The 25,363-nt window shown below is 42.0% G+C and overlaps 1 protein-coding gene and 1 long non-coding RNA gene across 2 annotated transcripts; one reads left to right on the plus strand and one right to left on the minus strand.

Annotated features, from left to right (window-relative positions):
- The first annotated feature begins 1,513 nt into the window (after positions 1 to 1,513).
- LOC117774554 lies at positions 1,514 to 3,687 on the plus strand. The gene is made up of 2 exons (XR_004616102.1): positions 1,514 to 1,896; positions 1,942 to 3,687. It is a non-coding gene; the product is annotated as an uncharacterized LOC117774554 (long non-coding RNA).
- A 2,269-nt stretch (positions 3,688 to 5,956) lies between these two features.
- tlcd3a (TLC domain containing 3A) lies at positions 5,957 to 25,136 on the minus strand. Its single transcript, XM_034607057.1, has 5 exons — positions 24,654 to 25,136; positions 17,251 to 17,337; positions 14,375 to 14,594; positions 8,126 to 8,221; positions 5,957 to 6,523 (listed from the first exon to the last, which is right to left on the minus strand). Exons 1-5 carry the CDS (start codon positions 24,773 to 24,775, stop codon positions 6,218 to 6,220), a joined length of 831 nt encoding a protein of 276 aa, XP_034462948.1. The 5' UTR covers positions 24,776 to 25,136; the 3' UTR covers positions 5,957 to 6,217.
- Between the last annotated feature and the right edge of the window lie 227 nt (positions 25,137 to 25,363).

The following is a 25,363-nucleotide window of genomic DNA, read 5'->3' on the forward strand; positions in this document are numbered from 1 at the left end:
GCAACAGTTTCTATTCACTTTTGTGCGTTTCATGAGTCTAATGGCGCATTCACATCATTTCAGAAGAAAAAAACAAACAGCGGAAAATTTATGCTACAAGTTTAAAAGCAGAATCTGTCTCACTTTTGCTCCCGATGCCTATTTCATGCTAATATTATAATATAGTCTGACCCCCCCCCCCCCATTTAACCCAACATGACATGAATGTAGCATTAAACTATTTCCTTCAAGCGTTCTGTGTTTATACCGAGAAAAGGACCAACTCTGTGCAGATATGTGACGATGCAAAGCAGCAAAAATCATAAAACCAGTGTCTTGGTGGCAGAAGAAAGGCCACACGCTGTTATCACCACCACATCTTTAAAGTATATTAGGTTTCACCCAGACAAAACTGTAATCTGGAAATCCCTACTTTGATTTTTCACGCTGTGTAGCGTTAGCGAGTGCTAGCTAAAATGTCAGCAACGTGGAGATATTTCATGCTGGGAGGGAAAAATTCTATCAGAGCATCTCTGCATTAAATGATGGGAAAAACCACCAAAATTAGCCATCGCTGCTTCACTGGTTAACAACCGTGCTATTTACAGCACCACTCGCAGACATCCTGCCAATGAGCGTCAAAGAAAACACATAAAACAATAAATTTTAAACACGAAACCGCTTCATTCAGCGTTTTTTACTCATTTTAAATATCAAGTCTGTTGATTTTGTAGAGGAGACGTCTGCAGATAATTCCTGGAGGAGCAAACTACCTCTTTTGTCAATGTTTAGATCGAGAGACGACGAAAATGACATATTGTGCATTTAATGTGTCCGTGAAATGTAGAATTATAATCATTATGTAGTTTCAGAAGCCAGAACACGTCCTCTTGTGTGAAGGTGGCATGTTAGTGGAGAAACGATTCAACACCTGATTAGTGTGTATTTGCTCCACCACCTCCTCAGATCACACACCCACCACGTCGGTTCCCCTCCGGGATCCAAACACAGACATGAGGGTCTTTTTTGGGGGGAAATCTTGGGTAATTCGCCGTTTTTTAGGAAAAATCACCTACAGCAGATCTAAAACACGGAAAAATCGAAAACAGATCTCTCTTCCTGTCACTACAGATACTACGATTGACTAAAGTGCCTGACAGTCTTTGGTTTACCAACCCCTGGGAGTTTAAGGATCAGAAGCCGTGTCAGAAATTATAAATAGAAGCAAATCTAGGAACAAAAATATGTTGAAATCACACGTATCAGAAAAAGAATCTGCATCTTCAGAGTCAGTCTCACAATAAACCTCTATACACACACACACACACATGCACACACATGCACACACGCGTCATCAGACTTCATCAAATCCTGAGCAGAGAGGTTGAACTTAAGACTTTGTATGTTAATGAATCTATTGACTGTTAAGATATGTGATCTGTGTTTAACCAGGAAGCGTCCGCACTGTGTTCTGAGGGATTCTCTGTGGCTCGGAGACAATGAAGGGACGCGGCTCGTCGTCCTGCGGCTTTGAAATGCTGTCGTCACTTTTCAAATCACGTAAAGTCCGATTAATTCGTTCGATTTCGAGGTATTTTCTAAAACAAAATCAAAAAAACATACATTGGCCAATCCATAAAATCTGTTTATTTTTTAAAATCAAGCGGCAATATAGCAATTCCATTTGAAGTCTGGACATGTGCCCCTAAAATATGCAACAAAAAAAAAAAACAGGAACAAAAATTCTAAAACAAAATCATGATGATAAAATATAATAAAGCGTTGATGAGAAACAGTGGAATGTTTTATTGTTGTTCTGTATTTATTCCACGATTTTTTTTTTAAGCCAAGAGACAAAAGGCTCATGTTGTAAATTAAAACGGTCCAGCTCACTGAATTTCATTTGTGTAACTGTCAGTCAATTTTGACGGTTTTTCCATAACTGTCAAATGGCCCCGTCAGAATAAGAGCAGAATTGAGATTAAACAAATGCTTTGAAAAGCTTAAAATGTGATTCAGTTTCAGTGGAAAAGTCGAGACGGGGGATTTTTCTGCAAAGCTCAAACGGTCAAAACAGGCCACTACACCTCAAAAGGTTTTTTGCCATGATGTTCTTTCAAATGCAATGAAATGCATGCAGTAAAATGGCCAATTTGAAATCGTGGAAATCTTCCCGAAAAGCATGAAAACAAAGCAGCGTGTGTTTTTCTTTACAGTGTATTCAGTGGAGATTGAGGTCATCCTGGCTGAAATCTGAGATATATGTATCTGAAGGAAGTGAATGCAATGAGAGAGACACGCACACGTTTCAAAACAGAAAAGCCCCAACTACTCCTGAACTAATCCCGATGGTCGTTTGCCTGAGAACTGCTGAGTGGACGAGCAGATAATCCTGACAACAGATGGCAGCAGAGAGGAGGGCGGCCTCGCTCTGCTCCGCACACAGCTCAGCAGCTTCCTGTGACTGCAGGGGAAATCAGACAACAGACCCGGGACGAGCTACCACGAGGAGGCTGGAGCAGATATGGATGGAAGGGAAGAGGCTGGGTGTTTAAATAAATAAAATAAAATAAAATAAAAAGGAATGAGCTGCACCTTTTAATTCTTAAATAAAAATAATAAATGACAACGGTTGATTTATGTAACAACCAATGGGACTACAGTGAGAGTGGAGACTTTTAACAAGCACTTAAATACATCATAAAGTGTAAGAGTAAAATTCACCATATTTTCTTCTTGGTGGCTGTTTTTGCCTTTTTACACTACGCACCCAGAGAGTGGATGGAAGAGGCCGAGCAGAGTAAAAACAGGACAGTAAAATTAAAAAATAAAAACACAGAGTGGGAGAGTTGAGCCGAGAGCAGAACAAAGAGCCTGGGATGTTTCCAGTTACGGCGGCCCAGTGAACCGTGGACAGAAAGAGGCCTGCACTCGGCTGGGCTCGGGCCAAACCGGACAAACAGGCCCATCATTCAGCAGCTCATCTCCCATTACGCCCTCGCCCCCATACTGTTGGTCAGCAAACAGACCGTCTGTCCACAATCAAGACGACTCATCACCTCCTCTGTCCAATGCTGCTTCCAACAGACACACGGCTGTTCAAGTGTTTACCGCAACGACGAGATTTCAGAACAAGGGCACGGGAAACGCGACAGAAGCCTTTCTGTCATTTTATCACACTGATGTTTGTTCCAGTGTTAACTTGTCAGATAAGTTTTCATTTTTTTCTTTGTTATTCGATGATATAAAACCGGGTGAAACATCAACATGATTAACATGATCGGCTGAGTGTGCATATTGACGGGATCCTGATACCGCGGCTCCACTCAGATATCACTACTCTGCACATTCTGGCTCCACGTGACATTAAAAGATGATATTTTTGGCTCCATTTCTGTTCAGTGGGGAGAAGGTGGAGACACCACCCATGATTATTTACAGTCTATGGTGCAGAGAGTTGAAACTTTTGACTTATATCAGGGGAAAAAACTAACACTTGAGACTCAAAAGAGCCCAGAAGTTATGGGGCTGTAACTTGCCATTAGAAATACAAGTTATATTCTAATCATGGGGGGGGGGGGGGGGATTCTAACAGTTCTGATGCGGCTGCTGCTCAGCAAAAAGCACTGGGTTGTTTTATTGTAAAACAGAAGAAACTCAAAAAAACTAAAGAAGTATGTCACCAAAACATTCAAGAAACCAAAGATTCAAAAAAAAAAAAAAAGAGAAAATTCACATATGAAAAGGAAAAGCTGTTAGCCTCCTTTTTTAGAAAAAATGCTACTGAGATAACTTCACCAACTCCCAAAGTCCGTTAACTCGCTTGCGACGTCGGTTTCAGAGTGTTGTTAAGCATTAGGCTTCCGAGTGATGCATCTCGACTGTGTTCAAGCTCGGAAACTGATCGATCGAGTCAGTTTCCAAACAGCAAAACTCGTTTCACATTTGTCGACAGAGCTTAATTTGTAATAGTGTTGTTGCTGTACGCGTCAAAAAACTGTAACTATGCACGTTGCAGTTTTCCGCAGTTTCGTGGGTAAATTTGAAAGATATGTGGAGAAAAAAAAAAAAAAAAAAAGAAGAGGAAAACTTCACACATAATTCTTCAAGCTTTTGTGGCTTGGAGTCCTGGTAGAAATGTACAGTGGTAAATAAATGTAGTTCCCCCAAATATTTAAAAAGATCATGACATACGGAGGCGTGGGTCGATTAGATATGGCTTGACGTTAGTGTTGTATAGATGCACTGCAGCCTCTTTTTGCATAGGTAAAAAAAGGCCATTAACACATTCTCAATCAGTTAGTTCAGTATAAAGCTCGAATGACCAAGAATATTATCCAAGGATTTTAAAATAACAGGGTCTAAGACTGTGTATGAAACAAACCCTGCAGAAATAATATCTTCTATTTAGTATTTGATATGAAGAAATATAATACTCAAAATTAAATGCCTTTAAGTCTAAGATAAATGTCATTATGCAACTGTGAATCCAAAGGTAATTGCTTTGCATGATATAGATATAAGATTAAGGTTTAAAACTAGCTTTATATGATTAAAACATGATGTAAATGTCTAAAAACATTAAAGTATGTACAGCCCTGTGTGAAGTGCATACAAATCTCCGGAGCCCTGGGGAAACTCAACACTTACTGAACTTCATCTTCTAAGTGTGTCACAGGAGTAATTACTCCCGATATCCTCAATTTATATGTGTTTATATCTGTATTATTTTTGCCCTGGTGAGCCCCCCCCCCCGCCCACCTTATTGCTCTGACCTTGACCCTGAGTTTGTCCCACGGCTTTTACCATGTCTCCAGCACCTATAGGAGAAAAGTAATCTTCAACACGTAGCAACGGTCAAAGACTGTCAGCGTTTCTGTGACAGCTGTGACGTTCCAAACAAAGACTGTGGATCCAGAAAATAAACTCTCAGCAGCATGAAGCCAAACTGACCCTCTGCAGAAGCAGGTAGAAATCCTCACATGCTCAGTTTATACTCGTAGTCTGAACTTCTGTAGGTTAGTCCAAATCTGATCCTGTTGACATATTGTGTGGTGCCTGGTCTATATTTTTCTGAAAGTGATTCTTTTGAGGTCTTTTCAGTATCCAGCATGGGGCATATTTTTTTGTGCCAAGCACCTCTTAATGGTTTCAAATGAAAATGAAGAATGGTTCCCCTCAGCTGAGACCTCTCGTCGGTGCCACCATTCTCCAACACAGGACGATATTTCCCCCTAACCCTTGAAAAAATGTCGAGAGTCCACGAGCGCAGCATCAATTCACGGGGATACAGTATGCATGCTGAGCAACAGTGGCTCTATTGAAGGGGATGGATACTGAAAACAAAAGAATCAGGACTATAAATCTGTGCTGGATGCTCCAGTGAGGAATGTGGGGTTGTTGCCGTGATGGCATGCAGTGTGGGAAACTACAAACACAATAAACAGGGCTGAAACCTTAACATTACATCACATTAATGGGTATTAACAACTGTAGCTGTTGTTAACTTCTCTAGTGTTGATGAGGCGACTTGTTCTCTTCATACTTTTTCCTGCCAATACTGCCTGAGTTCACACCCACCGATATTCCTAATCCCTCTTCTTTGATTAGTGAATGGATGAGATGGGAAAACTATCGGACACATAACAGAAAAACCATAAAAATAAATACAACCTGTTATAACAGCCACTCACACACACACACACACACACAAACACACACACACACACACTGTAACAGACCTTTCAAATCAGCAGAGGCTGTAAACACAGTAGGAGTAAGAGATAAGATGTCTGTCCATGGAAGCTCCTCTTCAGTTTTTTTGGTGCTTTTTACTCCACGTTTTACTCTGAGTGAAGCAAACATGACCATGCTTCCGTGTTGAGGATGTAGACAGACGCAGGGTTGCACTTCAACAAGATCCAGGCTAGAGCCGAATCCCCCCCCCCCCCCCCCCCCCCCCCCCCCCCCCCCCCCAAAAAAAAAAACACCCCAGTCAGCAAACTTCAGTAGTTAGAGTTCGATCGGTGGAGAGGTCCATGTAGGCAGCAGATTTGTAACAGAGGAATTAAAAGTGTGCGGAAAATGCCCAGGAATTGTGGGACAACAGCAGGCAGTCCTGGTGTACTACAGTACAATGGTGGGGTTCGAAAAATGTTAAGTCAAACTAGTGCCTCTGTAGAAGTAGTTGCGTTAGTAGCTGAGTGTGCAGCTTGAGCGAGCAGTAGTGAACCGGATATCAATCGTCCTTAGAATTGTCAGTGACTGTGACCGCAGGAGACGGATCGGGACATCGGCTACGCTTGTACAGGCGGTAGCCTTTCCGGCAAAGCAGCACGAACCAGTAGACCTGTGGCGCCAGGATGCAGAAGTTGCCCAGGTTGGTCGACAGCGGCAGGTGGAAGGGCACGCTGTAGAGCGGGACTCCATAGTGGCGGCCGTACATCCAGTACATGTAGGGGAAGAGAGCGATGCGGCACATAAAGAAGGTGAACAGTACCATACCGCCATTGGCCTTGTGCAGCCAGCAGTTCTGGAGGGCAAGCTGGTGGAGGAGAAGAGGGAGGGACGGAGAGAGGATGTGGATGAAATCTTTAAAGTAGTGCCAGAAGACAAAAATACATTTTCCAGGTTCGAACCCTGTTACCAAGTTTCTCTTGGTTTCCCTTTTCCTGCAAGTGTTTTTATTATTATTACTATCAGTATTTATTACTGTTAACAAGCTAAACCTGAGCCAAAGTACAGCCCGATGATATAATGTAATGGTTTTATATCTCTGACACAAGTGAGAAATGTCTGGGCCTGTTACAAAGATCCTCATCTCATCGTTGGAGTGAAGCAATGTGAGGATCCTGGTGGACACAACAGGAATCCATACAGATCAACTCTGCTGTTGAGAGCAGTAAAAAGTGTCCGGCGGAGTTTCTGTTGATCGAATCCAAAGGAGGGCAGCGTTTTTTAAAAGACAGAAAAGAACAGTGCAGCTTTGCTTTGCTCTTTTTCTTTGCTGACACCAGATGTCAGTAAAGACCTGAAAGCTCACGCTCCACTGATTTCACTGCTCCACTCTTCTATTCTTAGATTGCTCCGTTTTCTAAGACACATTGCCTTTGACTATACAAACGCATATGTGCTGGTCTGACTATAAGAAGCCAGGCCCACTGTATGTGTGGAACTAATGAAGGCAGGGACTCCAGTGGCTGGGTGAGGAGCCAGGGAGAGTAGGGAGAGGCCTTTTAGCTGAATGCTAACGATATGTTTTTTGATTGTTGTTATCTGGGGTGAGCCGTGCATCTTAATAATCGATGCTACAGTGACAAGTTGCCTCCCAAATTTAATGGAGATGTGTTTTTGACGATGCAAGGCACAGCTGAGCAGAGACTTTAAAACAAAATGGATGAATAGAGAGTTATAACACTGCTGGATGGCTTAAAGGTCCAGTGTGTAAAATGTAGGTTGAAGGGATCTATAGGCAGAAACTGAATATGAAATAATCCTAGTGATGGTTTCACTAAACATCTAAATTGTACGAATTGTTGTTTTATTTACCGTAAAATAAGCTCTTTACATTTACATCTGGAGCGGGTCTTCTCTACGGAGGCCGCCATGTTTTTTTTACAGTAGCCCAGACTGGACAAACTAAACACCTTTTGAGTTTCTATGACAACTGAAGTCTTTATAAAAAAAAATTTAATAGAAAGTCAGTGTAATACACTTTCCCCAACTGTAATTAACTGGTGCACAGAGGTAAGTGTTGCAGTTAGTGGAGCCAATGACCTAGTCTGAAAATTGTTTTTGTTTTGGTGTGTACTTCAGGGCCTGAAAATGATTTGAGGTAAAACGCTGCTACTGTCTGTAGCAAGCTATTGAGCGAGACATGCTAAAGCTGTGACAAGCTTTAGGACAAGGTAGAAAAAACTATTTATGCAGCTCTTGTGCCCCTTGGTTGCTTAGCTATTTTAGTAAATGATTGTCCAGCTTTGTGCTAACTGACCTGTCTGACAAAGTGATGGTGGCCCTTTACTCTTCATATTATCAAAACAGAGCTTTTACAGATTTTAAATAAATGAGGCACAGACATGACACTGGTATGGCTGCCTGGTCTGAGTCTGGTGAATGCACATGTGTATATTAGGTTGTGTCTCACCTGGATGAGTATCTTCCCCAGGGAGACAAAGGGAGTGCTGAGCTCTGTTAGAAACAAGCAGCCAATGAAGAAATCCCCCTGGTCCTTCCTGAAAAACTGGGAAACAGACAAACAGAGCGCAAGCAGTGTGAGCAAACAAACATGAGCATGGAGACAAACACAGCTGATGTTCAAGGGCAACGCCGACACCTGTGACAGCAGAAGAGGCGACGACACTTGGAGAAATATCAGGCTTTAAAAAGGTTGGTTCTGGTGAAGCCACAATCTTGAGCTTCGAATTTGAGCAAAAACAAAAATATTTTATCTGCCATATTACAATTTGTCCCACCAGTTTCATTAGGAACCAAAACATGTACCATTTTCATTACAACATAACAGATCTGTAAGTTAGTGTTTTCTCCATTGTTTCCTTGTAGAGTCCTTGCAGCACAATCGGCCTTGGGCTCGCTCGGTCTCTCTCTTCCCTGCACGCTCGTGCAATCATCTATAAAGTTTTTACAGTCCACGCAGTCGGCCAGGCCTCAGTTTAACCAGCAGCTGTGTACATACTTGCAAGTGGCTTTCAATGCAGTTCCCTCACACGAGAACTTCCCTTTCGGTTTCTAGTCTGTGTACCTGTCACTCGGGCTCAGTTGCACGAGAGAGCGAACAGCGTGAGGTCGGTTTAGGGTTGCAAAGGGGCGGAAAATTTCCGGTAAATTTCCAGAAACTTTCCATTGGAAGTTAAGCTTGGGAATTTTGGGAATTTTGAAAAAAAAATGTTACTAATTGTAAAATATTTTTAAAGACGATTCCAATTGTTTAGCTAACTATTTATATCTCTGGCATTGCATTAGTGTTTTTTACAAGCTTTTTTCTCATCTTATTCTACAGAACAATGCCACGTGCACTATCTCATGTGTGGAGACATTTCACCCCAGCCAATGTAGAAGGAAAGGCTGTGTACATTTGCAAATACTGTGCAAAGACCTATGTTAAGAATGCCACAAAGATGCAGAAGCATATAGTCAAGTGCCCAAAGTTTCCTCAGGGCTCAAATCAGCTTATGACGAAACAAAATGTTTATATTTATGTCTGTATATGACAAGGTAAATACAGTTAGTATAAATTACCCACACAATTTCCAGTTTATTCCCGTTAATTCCCATGGAAAGTTTCCAACTTTGAATATTCCCGGAATTTTGCAACCCTAGGTCGGTTTGCCAATAAATTCAGCCGATTTAAGTCTTTCCCAGATGTATTTGTATCGGCATTTATGTTTATAATATATTTCATTTCATTGTATTTGTCATTGTATATCAAGTCTCAATTACATTTCTATCAGAAAGGTTTAATGATGACATTTTATGAATCATTGACGTTATTTTCTAACGTGTGTATATCGCCCGATATATAACAGCATTAGGAATATTTTACTAATATCAGTATCAACATTGGTCCCCACAAATCCATATAACTTAATTTTGTCCTCAAAGCCGGGGCAAGAAAATCTGCACTAGGGAAAACCTTTGGTAGAGTCTATTATGATGACATTCAAACATTAGGATCAATGAAAGAACAATACCAATCCTCGAGTCTTTGTTTGAATTAAAAATTTGCTATAGACTCTTTGTGTGCATTTCTAAACCAGAGTCAACAGAGGTGTGGTAATCTCTTAGGAAAGATAGAAGTACAAATATGTACTGTACACATCCGCATGCGCTGACGCACTGATCATGTTTCAATCCTGAACTGAAGATGTTTTACTCGACCACAACTTCAGGATGGAATAAAAGCCCGATAGAGGTGGGCTGATGGGGCGGAGGAGGGAGCGATGTCTTCTACATTAGTAATGAGCTGAAGCTTTCAAATATTGACCAGTGGCGCAGTGCCGTGTGGCTAGAGAGACCGTCCTAGAATAGGTGAGGCGGTCTAGATGGATAAAGACACTCCAGACAAAAGACGAGCACTGTCCGGTAGTCTAGCTTACTGTGTGCTGATGATGAATAAAGCATGAGTGGCTCCAGACGTGGCCTTGCCATCTGCCCATGTAAGAATGACTTAGGCCACAGTGGGGAACACTACACCACCCCCGCGCCTTACCATACCTGGCTACCTCACCCTACCCCCACCTCCCACTGCCGTGTGGGTGTTACACCTGTATACGACTGTATCTCTGTTTGTGTTTCAGATGTAGTACAAAACACAAGTTAAGGTTTACACTACCCACATTACCCCCATGAATAGATATGCATCATCGCTAAACATCGCTAGCCTTTGCACTTTTCAACCGAAATCCTTTAAATCCCCACTTTTCCTGCAGCCACTGAGAACAATGGGTGTATATGAGGTTGCTTTTATCCCTCCAACGGGATTTCTTTAAAATTTTAACAACAACTGGTCGCAAATGTGCAAATTAAAAGAATTTACAACAAGAGAATCATCGTTAGCCAGGAGCTAGAATGTTAACATGAACATAAACTACATATTGTGCTGTTAAAGCTCAGCACTATTGACAAGCTGTTGCTGCAACACCATTAAAACCTGTGTAGTAAAGTAAAATATATACGGAGCAGATGGTGACAGCTAACTACATGTAATTACAAGAGTCCAGACCCGCTTCTCGCAAACCAGCTACAACCCGACTCCCCCCAGTTACCTCCGGTGTATCCTTAAGTGTTCCCAGTTCAGTTGTGATATGTAATCCCTCAGGTGTCCTTGATCCACCCCGAGCTCTCCTCCTGGACAGTATTTCCCCTACCTACAGAGGTATCCTGATCCGATACCCGACCCACCTCAGCTGGTTCAGGATCAGTGGTTGAGGTCTGATATGACTACAGTGGAGTCCAACACTCTGGTGAAGGACACAATGTCCAAATGTTGTGACTATGGATTCATGATAAGACTTTTTCTTTCCTAATCTCTCTCTCAGTACCTGATTAAAGTGCTCTCCTCGTCCAAATACAGAACGTGACCTGCCCAACATGACCAGATGATTGTAACTTGTAGTACACACAGTGAGATGTATGATAACATTGACAAATAACTGTATGATATGTGGATAGTACAGAGGCCTGCATCTATCTGACAGATGCAATCTGTGCATCTCTACTTGTGACCACATTCCGGGATTTGGTTCAGAGCTAAACTCTTTACTTCTGCTCAGGAGGTTATGGATCCACTTATCTGTTTGTTTGTCAGCAGGAACACATTAAAACATGGTCTTGGTGGACGGATGCAATCTCTGAGCTTTTATTAGATTCACTTCAGAATCATTTGCCAACTTACCAACCAACCTTCTTTCTTCCAACTATCATAGCATGAAAATACGGGTGAATGTTTAGTTATCCCAAAGTGCCAGGTCAGTTACGGGGCATTAACAATACCTGGAGCCTGAAACTGGAACATCTAAATGGAATTTTTAAATATCAATAAAAATGTTATTATTTAAAACTGTGCTTTTCCTACCATGTCTTGCCCAAATGCAAACTGTGTACTAAGCTGTCTGTAAAGAGTATTGAACTTATTAAAGTCATCTACACATAAAGGTTTGGTCTTTTCCTCCTCAGGCACAACACTGTTGTGTAACCGCTTGCTGGGTAAATCTACCAGCCCATGTATTACCCAGACAAACCGGTGTGGCAGAAAGCTGATGAGTGAGGGAACAAGAGGAGAAACAGAGGGAGGGGTGGTGAGTTTACAGAAAAGAGAGGATGGCTGCAGCTGAAGCTGAATAATGTAGAGTAATGTGATCTCATATTGCCTCTGACTGTTACCTCAAAACAAAGGGCCGGGTTTCACCTGCACCTGGCTTGCTAACCTGGGATAGGACTTGGAAAGGAGAGTTGGCGTGTTACCTGCTGCTGTAAACTAAACAGGTTGAAGGCAGCCTGGAGCAAAAAGTCTTGAATAACCGGATTTTATAGGTCTTCTAAGAAACCCGAACCACATTCAGGAAAAGGCCACAAACTTTCTCACATGAATTTACAGGAATTAACTTTGCTGCTATAAATGAGCAACGGGGAACTGAGGTTTAACAGTTCAGTGAGCTTCCAGTTTGCTGGTCATATCTGCACTCAAAGGTCATCAAGCCCCACAGCACTGCTCTTCTTTTGTGGCCTGCTTCCTCCCTCTCAGTCCTGTAACACCTACCTGCATATTCATCCATTTAAATCCTTTTTTTCCTCTCCCTGTCCACTCTTAAAGCAGTTAGCCCCATTACAACACTTACAACGCAGGGACGTAAAAGAAAACCATAAATAGTCTTTTGTTGGTATCTCTTCAAAGAAAGTAATCAATAGCTTAGTGTGCTCTTTCTTTTCCTGTTGTTAATTCATTTGAGGCCTGAACACTTGAGCGTGAACGTAAAACTTCCTCCCATGACCACACAGTAAATCAGTGAATTAGTGCATTTTATTGCTTAAAACCGATGACTAGATAGTAACAGTTTGACCAAAGTTCAAATTTCAGGTACAATTAATCAGATAAATGTGTAAAGGCTTATCAATGATCCAACCAATCACCCAACTCTGATAAGACCAAGTACATAAAAGCTAGGGAACGCTCGAACAGTTTACCCTGTCCCTTCAACCCCTGTGAGAGGGGTTTTTACCCTAACCCTTCTCCCACCACCCAAAAAGAAAGCCATACTATCCCAGATTCGAAAACTGCCATTTTGAAGATACATGTACTCAGCCATTGGCAAATTAATTTGACGAGTATATAGACTTTTAAGTTTGGTAGATATTCCATCTACACGAAGGAGGTGGGGTTTAGAACTTATACTGTCGCCAGCTGTCAGGGGACAGTTGCAAACGACTTGGCTTCACTTTTCAGGAGCCGTCATGTCATTAATATTTATATTCAGTCTATAATATCAGCCATTACTCTACGATCGGACAGACGAGCACAGCCATCTTTATCCAGTAAACTACTAATTTATTTCCCATTCAGTGACGCTGATGATTCAGTGGAGTGAGCTCAATCTGAAGATTTCTTGTTGAGAGACATTTGTTTCTACATGTACCTAAAAGCCCCAATTAGTAGAATCTATGAGCTACAGTCAGAAATCTGTGTGTCCTCTATGTTGTTGAGATGATCTGGTTGTGTCCATAATGCTGCGGTGAAATGACGGTGGATTAACATGCTAATGCATCTCTTGTTATGTATATTTGACGTTAATGCAAACCACTTTGCAAAGCATTACTCTTTCAAACCACATGCACTGCGTTCCCCTACACTACAGACAGCCGCTGGATCTCGAAACTGATTTCAAAACAGATTGAAACCTGAGTTGCAGAGACTCGAGAACTACTTGACAGTGAGCACCAGGTCTATTTTTTTTGTTTCCACTTAAACCATTAGGAAGTACTCATTAGGAGATAATGCAGTTTAAAGCAAGGATTGATTTGAAAAAACAATGGACTGCATTATAGCACAAACTAATAATGCATTACTGGCAGTGGACAGAATCAAAAGAGGACATGACGTATTATTTATGACAAGTGACTTTTAACTCTCCTGTTTAATTTTTGTACTGTACTGAAATAAACAAATGGCTGCTGCTTGGAACATAAGAAAGATATACCCAGAAACTTTAAAAGTCACTGCAGTATTCTTTGAAAATGGTAATACACACACACACACACACACACACACACACACACACACACACACACACACACACACACACACACACACACACACACACACACACACACACACACACACACACACACACACACACACACACGTGTGTCTGTGTGGCTCCTGTATGATCCGAAATACAACAGGGCTGATTTTAACAATTGATTCATTATTAATAATGGCCATTTAAATTTGCCAAACCACAAGCTAACATATTAAAAACCACTTGCTTGGTCTAAAAACCTAAAGATGTTCAGTTTATTACCATAGAAAGTAATAAAAACAGCAACATTCGCAGAAATCTAGTTATCAGATTAGTTCCTGTTGATCGGGAAACAGATTATTCTTATATTTCAGCTCTAAGTTTCTATAAACTGCTAAAACGGGTCACTTAATATCACCACTTAAACGAACTCCCAGTCACAAAAATAAAGAATTGGAATCACACACTGATCAACACCGTGACAGTTGTAGTTCTGCCCCAGTGAAGATTGTGATCTGTGATGCTAATGCGTTTAGCTCCAGGGCTGGATGAGGGTGACATCTGCCAGCAGCTAATTTAGCAAGCTAGAGATCCATCACTCCCAGAACGTCCTGAATTCATTCAGTTTCCGTGTCACTCACCAGTGTGACCGGCAGCAGGATGGTGAGCAGCGCGATGTGATGCAGCACCAGCAGGAACTCCCTGCGGACGAAGGAGTTCACCGTCTTCAGCGAGTGCTGCTTGTAGTCGTCGTGACCTTTGACTCGGAAACGGTAGTAGTGACTGAGGTACATGGCGAAGAGGTCGTACGTCATGTAGGGCACGCCGTACCAGATGACAAAGGATGTGGCCAGCCAGTGCCTGATAGAAAAAAAAAAGAAATACATGAAAATATTCAACATCTGCACATTTGGGGATTTTAAAAAAGACAAGAAGGATAAATGGGTAAAGTAAGATTTTATTAGAATCAAAGAGTAACCTAACGAAGTAGCTGACACTGCTGTTTGACTGACAACTGGCACTGGTAGAAAACGCTATGGTCACCATTGGTTTTCAAGCAAAAATTTAAAAAAAGGAAGAGGCCGTTAAGTTTAGCCTGAATTAATATTTGCGTTTGGGTCATGAACATCCGTGTGATGTGCACGGGGTGTCACAACGCCATGACTTTGCCATTTCCTGCCTTCGCACTGATCTCATGGCCTCACTGGAATCCAATTGACGGAGGCCGGCCATTGCGACAGAGAACTTTAATCCCCGCACACACAAACCCTAATTTAACGTATGCCTTCGCCTTCCCACTCTCTCACATGCTTGCACGCAAAAGGCAGGCTTATGTACGTACAGTATAATAAACAGCTTGGATGGCTGCAGCTCACTAATGAGCACCGATTATGGTGATGGTTAATTATGTGGACAGAACGGAGTAAAGCTGCAGGGCAGAGCTGAGCTACTGACCCCCGACCTCTCGCTGGCTCCTTAAGGTCAGCGGATGGAGATTAAGAGCAGTAAGGCACAACAAACAGCTCAGGGAGGAATGAAGGCAACATGACTCAATGCTATAGTGAATATACGTGCTCTGTTACAGGCAATGGAAAATTCATATGGGCTATTTCTGGAAGCACACAATAAAGAAACACTGCTCCAAATCATACCAATACACATCCTATACACATCCTCTGGTTCGGCATAAGCTTGAGGTAAATTAGAATTTTGAGGAGCCCTTGAGCAAGACAGAAATAATACTCCCGGTTCATTTTATACTGTAGGATACAGCATGTGTTGTTTTGTTGGTATCAGGTAGTATTAGAGCATGAGTGTGGCAATGCTTCTTCTGTGTGTACTGTTGTTCCACGGTTTTAGGAACACCTCCCGTTTATTATTTTAGCTTTGTGGCTGAGGACCAAGTGGCATCCTGCCGTAACCTCACCCATTGGTTTGTAAACTTGCCTCGAGTTTCGCTTTAGCACCATCTTGTTGTTTTTTTGTCACCAGAAGTGACCATATTTGGAGGAGCAGGGTGTGAACCCGAGGTTGAGGACACTGCACGCCCAAAATAAAGGTTGGCTATAAAAACAAACATTTTGCACAGGAAAATCAAGCATTCATAACTACAGAAAGCCTGATGGGTCAAATTTGAAGCAGGGAGTTGGTCCATAAACAGTGACGTTGTTTAAAAATGTTTCTCCTCATGTATCTTGGCCCATCCGAGTCAGTAGTTACCTTGGTAGTCAACCTGAATGTTCCTTTAAAGGGGTTTTACCACTGGGATGGAGCCTTCCCTCTCAGCTGTATAAAACCCCTCCATTGTTTTCGCAGGATTTGCGGTTGTTCCGCGGCAACACCTTTGAAAATGCACTGCGGCTGAACCAGGGCTAAACGAATTGACAGATTGTGATGCATTAAGAGTATTCACGGTCTGACTCTGGAGCATGTGTCTGATAAGCTCCGTGCCGTTTGCACGTCATAGGACAGCAGAACTGAGCAGCATTGTGGAGGATTTAAGTCCTGTGGGTGAAGGGGAGCGGTGGTGGAGATTAACGGCCTGAAACTGGGCCTGCCCGGGTCTGGCCGCTGACTCAGTGGGATTAATAGGCTAGCATTAGCTTAGCGTCGTACACTTTCTGCACAGGGAGGCTAACGCTATGCTAACACTGTCACGCTGCCAGGTGGCTGATACGGAGGCAGGCAGGGCTTGGAAGGAGGCAGCTGAATAAGGGAAGTGGGAAGACACTGCTTGAAAAGATATGGAGAGAAAAAATACTTTGTGGAAATTAAGGAAGTTCCTTTTTCTTTTTTTTTTAACCAGACTATGGCGTATGACACATGACACAGCAGGAACCACTGTGCAGCACGTTCTAAATGGACAACGCTGCAGTTTTATGGAGTAAACATCTTTGACGTGAAGCAGTTTTTGTCATATTCTCAAACTGGCCATTTCAATAGCATTGACTTCAATCGCTTACTTGGGGGAAAGTACTGCAGTAGGGCGATGCAAGTGTTTATGCTTCTTCCAGGATATTTAACCCTGGACCATCATCGCATAGACGTACAAAATAACCCTTGTTTCCTCCCTTAAGCAGCCATTCTATATCTAGAGACAAAATGTCTACAAATCCTGCTGCAATTACTCAAGCAAATTGGTGCATGTCTTAAGATCGGTTTACTTCCAATTCACACAAGGAAGTGCAGTATTAGCACATACAGCAATACATTTATGTAGCGTGCGGGGGTGGAAACATGTGACGCTCACCATCTCTAAGTGGTTCTCTAAGAGGACAAAGCACCAGTAAATAACTTGCTAAACATGTGAGAAGATGCAGAACAATGCTAACAGTGCGTTTGCACACTTAGAGCTGATGATTATCACATCGTCATAGTGGATAAATGTAGTGTAAGGGAATAAGAAACAATAATCAAAACAACAACCGTGTCAGGAAATCAGGGGATTCAGAGGCGTAAAGGTTCGCAGCACGAGTGGAAAGTTTCATGAAGCGGAACGGATGACATGGACTCTAACCTGTCATTAATGACGTTGTCCCTGCATGATGTCACAATGATGACTCCTGCAGTTGTTGCCATGATGGCATGGATGGAGGACACCACTCTGAGAAAGAGACAGACACATAAAAAGACAGAGATAAAGAACATTGGTTAATCACATTGTGGATGCTACGTTATGACACAAAATAAAAAGAGACTGGGGTTTATTTTGCGAGTACTTTCCTTTAGCATTGCATTGACTGCTAGCATGACACATTAAGACAAAGGTCTGTTGGCATTTGTGTCCCGAGCGGGAAACTGTAGTTGGTTGATGTAATTATAACAAAGCATCAGGCCTGGCCGGCTTCCAGCATTCAAGCAACGCATACGCATTTAATTGAGCATTGATAATGCTGTTATTCATTAAGTATGATTATGACTCTTTGATGAAACACCGCAATCAAATCCAGATGTAGACTTTCAACATTTTAAAGCTGGGTGGCATTTAATGGGTTGTATCTTAGCTATGGGAAACAACAATTAAATCGACTCACTAACAAATATCGGAAAGGAATTGAAAGGTCACACTGGGCCAACCCAAGAAGTGATATTTGATTCGAAGGCTTGTTGACTAGCAGCTCAATCAACATCATGTTTTGAAAGGTGTCCCCTCAGGGGAACTACAACTTCAGTGAGCAGTCATTGGGATCAGCAGTGCTCAGCCTCGACTTGCCTCGTCTATAAACAGAACTGTGACATAGGAGAACTTGGTGTATCTCTATTTGAACTCTGTGAGGTGGCGTAAGGTATTGCATTCATAACATTCATATCTATCTTAAGACTATACTCACAAGGTATGAACTTCTGATCGGCCATCAGGCTGACTGTAACTTTACATGCTGAAGAAAACCGGATGTTATGTTCGGTGGCCATAGTGAAACTTGATTTATGTTGTGTCGTTAGAGGAATGCTGATTTTTTCCCTAATGTTGCAACAGAGGTTTTTTTGTCCATTATAAACGAGACATTGAATTATGTTACCAATTTGTTCAAACTATGAATGGCTGGTTTTTGCACAGACAAGCTCTCTCCCGGGCTGTTCTCCAGCTTGGCAGCACTGACAGTAAGCTGCTTTGAAATCAGAAAACATGTAATTTATTCCCCCAGCACTTGCTGCAGCCATAATAGACAGTCACCCCTTTAACACACCACAGTGTTTTGGTAAGATTTATAACAAAATGTTTCAGCGTTCTGGAATTACATCCCCACCCACGAAAAAATGAGTGGAGGGAGACACAGTTCATCTCTTGAGACTGCATTCTGCTGGGACAGTTACTCAGTCTTTTGTCTTTATGGATGTGAGGTTTGTGTGTTCTAGAAAGAAGACTAACTTCCAATTTCCACATTGTGTTATGATTTACAGACCTAGTACAGGATTAATACTGTACTTGTACAGTACAGCACACATTTGGGATAAGGAAGCTAAAATTAAAGTCAGAAATCGTGCTTTGTGATATTGGACACCATGAAGTTTGGGTAAGACGTTCATGGTCCTAGGCAACATGGGTGTGCTCCTCACAGAAACAAAGTTCTGGGTTCGAACCGGCCAGCCGACCTGAACTTTTCTGTCTTAAACTTTGCGTGGGGTTTCTCTGGGTACTCAAGCATCCCCAGCTCCACCATAGGTGGGAATGAGAGCCTGGATGGTTGTATCTATACGTCAGACTTGTGATGGACTGGCGACCTGTTTAGGATGTAACCCATCTCTCATCCACTGTCCGCGGGGTCATGCTCCAGCTCCTCCACGACCCCCAAAGGATAAAGGATATGGATGGACTCATGGGTCCAATGAGTTCCTCTGTGCAGCCACCCTTAGGTAAGGCTATACCCTGACCAGCACAATCTCAAATATTGAGTGTATTTCCGTGAACTGTCCTCAGAGATTCAAGCCTAATGTTTTCTGTGAGGCCTTTTCTTCCAAGGCATCCAAATTCAAACCAAAATAAAATTGTGAGATTAGCAAAGTTTAAATGGCGCTTTATGCTCCCTAGTGGATGAATCCTTGTTATATATGGCAATCCAAAAACTACCCTTTAGTTGCGCAACCTCCAACTGCAACAGATTTAAAGTAAATTCAGCTAATTCATGCATCAAAAGGCATTAAACGAAATTATTTAACTTATCATTTTTATAGCAACTGCCATGAGGACAAATTTTATATGTCTTGTTCTATTACTATACAGATCTGAAAACGGCAACATTGACAGTCCAATATTTCTCACTGTGGCGTTGCAGTGCAAGCTAGAGGTCGTGATTTTCACAATTTTGGATCTACTCGTGGATAATTACACCAGATCTAAAACGCAGTCGACCCACAAAGCAGGAGAGGACAGGAACTGGCAGCCGCAGCATGATACTTCATCAATTAACAGGCAGCTTAAGCCAAAAGGGGCAGAATGTTTCCAGCAATTAACAAAACAATCTGTACCTGCCACAAAATATGAGATTTTCCCTGTGAGATGATGACGCATCATGTGATTTCTTAAAAGATCCGAGCCAATACTGCTGCAGAGCTCTAATTAAAGTGTATCCAGAATGCCATTGGGCCCAAAGAGTGTATTAGCGGGGTTGAACCTGCTGTCACCTCACAACAACATCCAATAGGAATGTGGCCATGACACCAACATTGGCAAGGCAACGCAACGCAGGCCGCATGACTAGCAACTAGCAACTGAGCCGGAAAATGCTAACTGGCCTCTCGCTCTCTCTCAGCCCTTCCCCTAAAAACTCCTTCCCGTGCCCCACACACATTGTACCCCCCCCTCGCTGCATGCTAGAGCTGTATGGTCGCATACTCTGTCACAAGACCCAGATTTTACACAGCCCATTCATTGTGTGTCCGTCAGTAAACCTCCACCCCCCCCTCTCTGCTGATGAAAGGTTCAGGTTGACGGGGTGAGGAGCGTGCGGAGGGGAAAAAAGGAAGAATGCTTTGCAGCCTTGTTCGGCAATGTTGTCTTTTCTTTCCTGCTGTGTCAGGCCAGTGAACGACCTCAGTTTCCGACTGACTGTTACGTTAAACACGGACCGCTTGCTCAGTCACAGTGTCTGACAGTCAGGAGTTGTGCTTTTTTTCTCCCTCCCTGCTCCTCCAGTAAATGGGCTACGTAATCTGTAGTTCCACTGGCGCTGCAGCAGGGCGAAAAAAAAAGAAAAGTGACAGCGGAGGCAAAAAAAAAAGGCAACCGGGGTAAAGTGCATTTAATGATAAGATGAAACTCAACACTATCATCACTTATCAATCGGATGCACTGTTCCTGAACCAGTTTGGTCGTAAATAACCAGTTTACCAATTAGACTAATTAACAAAAGGTGATCTACTTCTGTTTATCAATTCACGTGAAAATCCCACGCTTAAGCAAATGTGACGTGTATCTAAAGTCGTTTAATATCTTAATATTGATATCTAATAAAACAAACACTTTGGACTTTTGGAAACGTTGAGCTGCTTTTTCCATTTTAACTTTTCATTTCATAACAGAAATCGACCAATAATGAAATTGACTAATAAAGCGATTACTTGCTGAAGCGCCAAAGGTGGGGTAACTACAGACTATAGTACATGGTCATCATGAGTCAAACAACCTTAAAAAAAAAAACCAAAAAAACATATATATATATATATATATATATATATATATATATATATATATATATATATATATATATATAGGGAATGTACTTGATATTTGCTGTCACATCTAGTAAACATCCATCCTTCACACTGTTCTTATATAACTGACAGTTCAACAATACAGCCTCATGTAACTGGATTTCTATAGGATAAATAGTATAGGTGAGAGATGTGGACTGAACTCTAGTTATGTTTAAGGCTTTAATGTTGGAACTCTTGTATTGGACTGCACCATATTATCAAGTACATCTTTAATGCACGAGACAGGCAAAATGTTAGGAACTGATCACATGCATTTGTTCTAGTTAACGGTTATTTTACTGTGTTCTTGTATAATTATATTAGATCTATATCAACGTTCAGTATTTGGCAGCTGGTCATTTAAGCCTCATTGAATGAGTAAAATGTACATTACAGGCTGCACATTCAGAAAATGCATTAAGAGCACCACTGTTGTATGAAAAAAAGGAAAACAGTAACTGTGGCCTTCAGCCTCTAAAGCTGGTGATGTGGAGCATTACGACGTCAAGTCAAGTAGGTCAAGGGTGCATCTGATACTATACGATAATAGCGTTAGATTGGTGACGAACTGTCGTTATCAAAGTACATTGTGAAACACGTACTGTATGTTTCAGCATGTGCTAAACATCATGTGTTAACGGAGTAATGTGACCCGTCCTTGACATTATTAGTCAGTGCAATTATAATGTGGTCGAACAAATGACAGTGAATGAATCTCTTGTGTGTTTTAACAAACAGTGAAGCACTGGCATGCTAACATGCTAACACAAAGTTAGCAGCACAGTGATCATGGGGCTTTGAGTACAAATTAGGATAAGGTATTAAACAATTAGGGCAATAATCCACCATTGTTTTATATTTATTGAAACGAATTATTAAAAGTCAAATTCTAAAAACATGAATATCTTTAGGTTTTCGACAGTATTTTTCTTTCAGGCCCACTATTACAAGAAAACTTCATTTATCAGCTATTTGATGCAATAACAACGGGCTGAGATGTCATGATTGACAGCCAAGACTGGCTCTTGATTGGTCAAGCATGTGTGTTGGATTGACCTTTAAACTGCGGACCCACGCCATGATCACTACTACGCAGACTCAAGCAACTCGAAAGATGCCAAAATGCAAGATGGCGGCACCAATATCCAAGATATTTTGGCTTCCAAGCTTCTTCACCTTTATTAAACTTGAGGAAGGGGGTTATATTGTGATTTTACTTGGTGACATACTTAACAAGATGGTCTTTGTGCAAGGCAGAGGAAGCCAGATTAATTATTTTATTACTGATAATTGTTGAGTTCATTGTCGGACCCTTTAAAAAATCGTCGTAACACAAACCTACTGAGGCTGCTCCCACAAAATTCAGAGACCCGATGCAAGCTGTGGGATCTGTGCGGCGGAGTGGACCACAGTAGATATCAGGGGCTGGTTTAGTGGTGGGGAACAAGCAGCATGACATCCCCTGAGGCAGAGACGCTTGTAAGAACAACGTTTTCCATCTGATGAGCATTCGTAAATTAGTAGAAGCGTTATTCAGGGGTCGGGCTCTGTGCTTTCCAGTGCATAGCTAACTCAGCAGTCGGCTCTGACCAGAGCTCAGAGGCGGATTAGCAAGAGCGACAGCGTACAAATGAGCATTGAACTGAGCTGTGCACAAGTGGGCAGGCCACACTGACACACAAAGACACACTATATTAAATATTACCACTGTGTAGCCCGATACCCTTGAGATATACAGTTACAAAAGAGAAGATGCACGTGAATTGAGTGTTTGTTTGTTTTTGATTTACACAGATTAACTGTGTTTTTGTTTGACTCAAATCCAAAGTTTGTTCATCTGCAACTAAAATGTCACTTCGGATGTGGAGCAGTGACGTGTCCCCTGGTGGATGCATGGTTATGACGGTGTCACATTTTGTCTCGGGAGGATATGAACCATGGAAAGTAGAAGAGTAGTAGAGTATTCTCACAAGCGTTGTTCCGTGCAAAGACCGAATGGATTTCACTCACACGGACATTGAGAAAACTGTACTTCTTGTTCCATGTTTATCAGGACTCACTGTGCTTTTGTGCTTTGGTATTTTACAGTCCATGTTATCATGAATGCATTCCTGTGTTATCACAGGGACACATATTTGCAAATCATCCTTGTAAAGGAAAAACAACAGTGATAAATCAAAAGCAAACAAATATATGATACATTTAAAGTGATAACATATCAAGTAGATGAAATAAAAACACTGGTATTGGTTTATTTATACTCATACTGTGTTTGCTCACTGATCTATAACAAACTCTAAGTTTGTTCACCTCCAACTAAAATGTCTCTACCTGTGTGGAGCAGTGACGAGTCCCCTGGTTGTAATTGTAGTATTTGCAAATACTAGATCAACTTCTTTCACATGGAGACTAATAAAACTGTACTTCTTCTACCATGTTTACCAGGACTCACTGTGCATTTATGCTCAGATATTTTAAAGTAAACATTATTATGAATGCATTCCCATATTATCACAGGGATATTTGCAAGTCATGCTTATAAAAAGGGAAATACCCCACTGATAAATCAAAAGCACACAAATATCTAATACTTTTAAAATAATAAAAATATCAAGTAGATGAAATAAAAAATACTGTTTTATTTTTTATATATACTGTGTTTGTTCACTGATAATGAACCAAAAAGTTTGTTTCACCTCTAACTAAAATGTCTCGATCTATGTGGTGGAGACGAGTTATCTGAGAGACGCTGGGTTTAGTTGTAGTTTTTCCAGTAATTGCAGTATCTGCAACGTACCATGCAAGTACCACCAAATCAATTTCACTCACACGAACACTGATAAAGCTGTATTTGCTGTAGTATTGTTCAATCCCTGTTATCATGACTGCATTCTCACAGTATCACAGGGACACATATCTGCAAATCATCCTTGTGAAGGGGGGGGGAAACAACACTGATCAATCAAAAAGGACACACAAATATATATATAACACATTTAAAGTAATAAAACATCAAGTAGGTGAAATAAAAACACTGGTATTGTGTTTTAGTGTTATTTATACTGCGTCTGTTCACTGATAATAAACCCAAAGTTGGTTGATCTCTAAGTGAAATGTGTCTCTGTGCATGTGGAGCAGTGACGAGGACTGTGGTGGACGCAGGGTTGTAGTTTCTCAATTACATGCAAGGTTGGCAATTGCAGTATTCGCAACGTACCGTGCAAGTACTAAATACATTATTACTCACATCTACACTGATAATACTGTGCCTGCTCTAGTATTTTTCAGAGGTAACCCCCCCACCACCACCCTCCGTTATATCATGCCTGTATTCCTACAGTATCCCAGGGACACATATCTGCAAATCATCCTTGTAAGAAATGAAACAAACGCGGATGAAATCAAAATCCCGGGGAATCGATCCTCGATCCGAAGTCGTAAAAGGCCCGAGGAGGTGAAACAGAAGCAGCGGCACTGCGGCTAAACGCGGACCAGCAGCCGGTGCGGCGCGGTGCGGTGCGGTGCGGTGCGTTGAAACGGCAGAAAAACACCGCACACACGAAACAAGCTAACGGGAGCGAGCGGGGCACCGTTACTAGCTTAAAGCCCCCCGATGCTATAACGGAGCTCGGCTACGGCAGAGGGAGAGAGAGAGAGGTGGGGGGGGGGTCGTATTTTAAAGAGAAGTCACCGGTGAATGGAAGCGGGGAATGAACGCGGCTTTACCTCTCGCTGACCAGCACCGCGTCGGCCTCGCTCCAGTGCCGGAACACGCAGGGCAGCAGCCGCCTGAAGGCGAGGAACAGCCCGGGGAACACCACGGCGCCACACGCTAGAACTTGCAACATCCTGCCGGTCGCTCTGGCGCTTCCAACCGCGGCCCGGAGACGAGACTGGCTCCCTGCGGCCGCTCCGCGACTTCCAGCGGGTCACACGCCGCGCTGGGGCATGCTCACAAGGCCGGGGTTCGGTGCTTCTTCACCGGGGAAACAGTCCGACATCCAGACCCGAGCAGCACACACTCGTGCATGGATTCTCTCTCACACACACACACACAGACACACACGCGCACTGTCCAGCTAGCGGTGAGGGGACACACGTAACTTCCGGTGGGGACTGTCACAGTAAAAGTCCTGACCCGGCGCCGGAACCACTTGAGTTTTTCACAGCGGGGGAAATAAAAGGCAGATTCGATGCTCTTATTTTGAAGGTCAAAACTTTACCCAGGTCATTTGGATCATGAACAAATTAAAATAAATAGTTTGTCTTTTATTCTTAATTAAACAAATTGTCTTTTATTCTAAATTGTTATAATTAGTTTGTCTTTTATTCTACATTTAAATCAATAGTTTTTGTCTTTTATTCTGAGTTTTATTTTGCGACAAACTTACTTTTACATGTAAATGTTAATAATAAATCAATTGTAATAGTATGAA

Source organism: Hippoglossus hippoglossus, chromosome 14, assembly GCF_009819705.1.
Source record: "Hippoglossus hippoglossus isolate fHipHip1 chromosome 14, fHipHip1.pri, whole genome shotgun sequence".
In the NCBI taxonomy this organism is placed as follows: Eukaryota; Metazoa; Chordata; class Actinopteri; order Pleuronectiformes; family Pleuronectidae; genus Hippoglossus; species Hippoglossus hippoglossus.